Below are 4,963 nucleotides of genomic sequence, written 5' to 3' on the forward strand. Positions count from 1 at the left end.
AGGCTGCGGGCGGAGGCGCGGCGCGATCGGGCCCGGGGCGGGCCGGCGATGGGCCTGGCGGGCCCCGCGGTGGACGGCGGCGGGAGACAGGTGGCGGGCTGGGATTCGGCAGGCGGCGGCGGCGGATTTGTCCGGCTCGGGACAGACATGTCCGGCGGCGCGGAGGGAGGAAGGAGATAGGGTTAGGGAATTCATCCGCGAAAAAAGGAGGGGAGGACTAATTTATAGATTCTGGAAGATAGAAGAGTCCAAATGGAGCACGGTTTTTGCCCACACGATCGTGATCGAACGACCGAGAGCATGGAGGGGGGTTTGCTAGGTTTTGGGCCACTTTGGAGGGGGTGTTGGGCTGCAAGACAAAAGGGGCTTCGGGCTACGCGGTTAATCGTTGGAGTACCAAACGACCTCCAAATGGCATGAAACTTGACAGGCGGTCTACCGGTGGTATACCAAGGCCACTTGGCAAGCCTCGGGCCATTCCAAGAAAGTTTAACACCCGCACATGAAACAAGGTCTGAGAGGGGGTGACGGGCGCGCGCGAATGGTCCGGACTCCAAACAAACAACGGAGAGAACCGGGAGAACCCGAACGGATGCAAGTTTTGAAAAACATGCAGATGAAATGCAGATGATGACATGGCAAAATGCAACACGCAAGCAAATGACATGGCAACTACGCGCGAATAACAGGCAGACACTTGGCGCATCGAATCCGGGGCGTTACATTGTCATCTAGGCCAGTCCTGTCAGGCCCACCCTTAAACGTGCTGGCCGGCATTCCCCCCACGTGCTATTCGGCCTTTTTAGCTTTTCTGGGTCTATTATTGACGTTTTGGGTTGTTTAAAAAAAGCAGACCATGCAGTACTCGCACACAAGCCTGGCCTCGCAGTTTTGGCACGACACATACCGAGCCTGACACATAACTAAATTGGCCGGTTCCCTAAAAAAATAAAGCAAAATTGGCCGGGTTTTTTTCTCAAAAATAAAACACTAAATTGGCCGTGCCAGAACTTAAGCCTCTTTATTTTGGAAATGTTTACCTTCAACCGACCGATTTTAGGCGAGCGTCTGCCGCCTCCTTGTCCATCGGATTGGTTCTTCATCCAACGTTCGGGAGTTAACGTCCACCTACTTCATATTCTTGCAACTCCGCCCTTGTTTCAGAAGGCAAGACTGCAACTAGGCCTTTGTTGCAAAATGGACGGGGAGTTAGATCTTGCAGCGGCTGGGATTAGGGAGAGTGACACCGGCTAGTGACGATGATCAAGTCTCCGTTGGTGGTGGTCTTGTGGACTCAACTAGTTACAGATCCGGAAACAACTATTGCCATGGCTGACCTCCACCACCAGATTCCGCCGTCGGTCGTCGACTTCTACTGCGCCGCCGCCAGGAACTCGCCGCCTTCGTGCGCATCCCCTCGGTTCGGTGTCCAGGAGCGCCGCGACCCCACACTGACCTCCGCATGAACCGCCTCGGCCTCATGTGTGCAACGAATCAGCATGTGCCCGTCAGGCCGTGTGACCACTGGCCGATGAGTTTCTGCAACAACGACGCAGTTGCAAACAGCGACAACGGTGGTGTTGCGACATCATCTTTCATTGTAGAGTTTTTGCAACATCGTCCTTGTTGCAAAAGGATTCCTGAAACATTATCTATGTTGCAAAAAAAAGTGAATACATTTCCTTTCTGCAACACAACCTTTGTTTCAAAAATAAAAATCTCGTAACACAATGTATGTTTCACAAAATATCCTGTGAGACAATCTATGTTGCAAAAAAAGAAAAGAAAATGCACAACACAACCTCTTTGCAAATGTTTCCGCAACAATACGTTTATTGCAAAGTAGAGCAAGACGTTCAACCATAAATTGTGTTGGATCTAATGGGTCGCGAGACAACGGATCTTTTAAAAAGATCCGTTGGCGACGCGTAGCAACCCTTTTTTATTTTGAAGGAACCAACCAATTTAGCTGCATGTCAGGCTGGGTATGTGACCTATCAGACATGTCAGAATCAAGTCACTTAACACAGATTGATAATGCTTCCTGGCAAGCATATATTTCCAAGATATTGGAGAACCAAATATTTGTGTCGCTTCAGATAGCCAAGGAGTGGTGAATGACATCAATAAAGGGACAGGAGGTCCCAATGCTGCTATAGTTCATGAAATCTTGAACCTCTGTACTAGTTTAAATTCATGCTCTTTCATTTATGAGCGTAAGAATTTTAATTTTAAGGCTCGTAATCTCGCGAAATATGCTTGTAATCTGGGTGTAGGTAGACATATGTGACTGGACACTCCTTATGACCCAAGCCTTGTACCTATGACCTATGTTTTGAATGAATAAAAAGGGCGAGATTTCTTAAAAAAAAAAACAGTTAACACAGATCGAATTGGTTCTTTGGAGCCCAAATCTGCCATTCTCCTACTCTCCATTGTTAGAGAGAGTAGTCCGCCCAAATCCATCAAAAATCCATCGCGCCGTCCTCCCGGAAGACACCGGCGGCGCAACGCCGGTGTCCCACGGAGCCCAATCCATCTCTCTTCACCGGTTCACGGCCTGTGGAAAGCGAAAGTGGTTGTTAGGGTTTTGCCGGCGCCTCTCCGATGGCGGAAGATGCTGGTAGTCGGATTGAGGTGGCCAACCTCCTTTCCCTCGGCGAGGACCTCGTCGGGGTGCTCGTGGGCATCAAGGACGGCGAAGCCCTTGCGCAGGCCTGCGACGGGGCACGGATGCTGCGCTCCGCCTGCAGATCCGAGTCCGGGGACCTCGAGCTCCAAATCAAAGGTCCGTTCTCTCTGGCTCTGTTGAGATTCCGATTCATGTCGTGTTTAGAATTACTCGTGTGGTGAAGACGATTTTGGTGCTCAAGTTCAGCGGGGAAAATTTAGAGTCACTGGCAATTTTGGAATACCTGTGGTTGAAAATCCTGCTTAAAAGGGCCTGATTTTGAAACAAAAACTAGCATATCTAATTTACCTAGCATTCCAGCACTTGCATACCAAAGGATTCAAGGAACACTTTACATCCATTAATTCAAGCACCTGACATGGAAACAAAATAATAACAGTGGGTTACCTTCGAAATAATTAGAGATGTGGTGATGGTTGACTATTTGAGAGTTTGACAATAAAAGTGGCATGCTTCTTTTGTGCAACAGAGTATCAGGAAAAAATAAACTCCTTCAAGGAAAAGTTAGACAAGGCAAAAGCTGAAACAGTTACTGATGAAGAACTGAACACGCTACAAAATGAGATGGAGGAGAAACTCCGGGGGGAGCAACAGCTTCGCCAAGACTTAAGATAAGTTCTTATTTCAACATCTGTATCATTATCATCTGAATTGCTACCTTAAGTTGGATTCCTGATACAGTTTATGTTGTCAACACAGCGGTGAGTGATGAGCTTGATAACCTAGACCGTCAAAGGACTTCTATAGAAGAAAGGAAGGATTCTGTCAAGAAGAAGGAGAAAGACATGCTGAAGGCACAGTAAGTCCAGATTTGTTCTCTCTATCACTGAGTACATGTATGTACATTTTGCTTTCGTAACTGCACACATGCCATCAGTGGGAAACTATTTGGATGGTCAAGCTAGCTAGGAAATCTCATCTGGGCTGTATAACTAGCAGCACCATTACGTTGTCCATCCCAACAATAAGTTCTATGTACTGGCCTGTTTGATATTCACCGTTATATAAGAACTAGGATTGAAGTTGAAATCGGTATTTGTAGTTCATTACTAAATTATGAATTTGGATGATGCTACTGCTCCCTTATCTCCCCCCTGACATATTTGCAATTTCATTTCATTTCATTGCACACAAGATTGTCGAGCAAGGTTTGGTGATTTTTCTAAACACTGGTTGGAATGTAAATGAATGATTCCTCCTAATTCAGTATGAGATGAGTTTCAGGACTGTTGCTTGTACTGGTTATCGTATTTCGCAGTTAAATTGACCAACTACATTTTTGTGCAGAAGTATGCTCTCCATGTGTGTGTCAGTTACAAATATGATGCCAGATTTCGAAGATCAGGAGAAGATTTCTGGATGTATCCTTTCAATATGTTACTGTTTTGGCTTCTTTTCTTGTACTCAAGGACATCAGTTTCTACCTATGGACGTCAAATAAACTACTCCCTCCGTCCCAAAATAAGTGTCTTAACTTTGTACTAGCTCTAGTACAAAGTTGTACTAACCTTGAGACACTTATTTTGGGACGGAGGGAGTACTATTCTGCCTTTTGTCACTATATTATTTTTATCTACAGCAAACAAAACTTGTGTGCAATCCTTAGCTTTTTATCAGATATTGTTGACAAGAACAGGAAGAAGCTAGATAAGTTCGAATTTGGGAAGACAATGTCACCAGTTGAGATCTGCGACAAGCTTTGGAAAATGATTTAGGGCGTGGTACCTGCAGATTGTAGTCATTGTACATTAGCTCTGGTGCAGCATGGTGGAGAAGGTGGACCGGACCTGGACGAGGCTGCATCTGCAACCACTTGAACCTGATGCTAGTTATCTGACGTAGTCTAGTTCCTTATGATTGTACACCAAACAAATGTCAGTTGTACGCCTGTTTGTAGCTACTGCCCCTGGTCCTGGCGAGACCTCTACTGCTATGCTTGTTTCAATCCATGTTGCCCCTTTGTAACTCTGCTGATGTACCCTTGGTGAACCAATGTTAGAGCAAAACATCTCAATGCTGTGTTGGAATGTGCGTGGCTTGAACTGCCCAGACCGTAGAGCCACTGTCCATGAAACAATTGCTACATCCTCCTGCCATCTTGTTTGCCTACAGGAAACAAAGCTTCAAGTCATTGTGTTATGACCGGCTGGACCTATGGCTGTAGGAGGCCCACCGGGCAAGCTTAGCCCGCAAGTTATCTTAGTTTCTATTTCACGTCGTGGTTATATATACAACTTGTAAGACTATTTTGAGATTTAAGCAACAAGACTA

The 4,963-nt window shown here is 46.3% G+C and overlaps 1 protein-coding gene across 1 annotated transcript; it reads left to right on the forward strand.

The window, feature by feature from the left end:
- Positions 1 to 2,371: 2,371 nt before the first annotated feature.
- LOC123045573 (kinetochore protein SPC24 homolog) lies at positions 2,372 to 4,719 on the forward strand. The gene is made up of 5 exons (XM_044468682.1): positions 2,372 to 2,788; positions 3,162 to 3,303; positions 3,390 to 3,491; positions 3,980 to 4,053; positions 4,310 to 4,719. Exons 1-5 carry the CDS (start codon positions 2,608 to 2,610, stop codon positions 4,405 to 4,407), a joined length of 597 nt encoding a protein of 198 aa, XP_044324617.1. The 5' UTR covers positions 2,372 to 2,607; the 3' UTR covers positions 4,408 to 4,719.
- Positions 4,720 to 4,963: the final 244 nt, after the last annotated feature.

This window comes from Triticum aestivum, chromosome 2B (assembly GCF_018294505.1).
Source record: "Triticum aestivum cultivar Chinese Spring chromosome 2B, IWGSC CS RefSeq v2.1, whole genome shotgun sequence".
Classification (NCBI taxonomy): domain Eukaryota; kingdom Viridiplantae; phylum Streptophyta; class Magnoliopsida; order Poales; family Poaceae; genus Triticum; species Triticum aestivum.

Coding starts and splice junctions, on each gene's coding strand:
- LOC123045573 (XM_044468682.1), top strand. CDS start 2,608: ATGGCGGAAGATGCTGGTAGTCGGATTGAGGTGGCCAACCTCCTTTCC. Junction 2,789..3,161: donor CCTCGAGCTCCAAATCAAAG/GTCCGTTCTCTC, acceptor TTTGTGCAACAG/AGTATCAGGAAAAAATAAAC. Junction 4,054..4,309: donor TCAGGAGAAGATTTCTGGAT/GTATCCTTTCAA, acceptor GCTTTTTATCAG/ATATTGTTGACAAGAACAGG.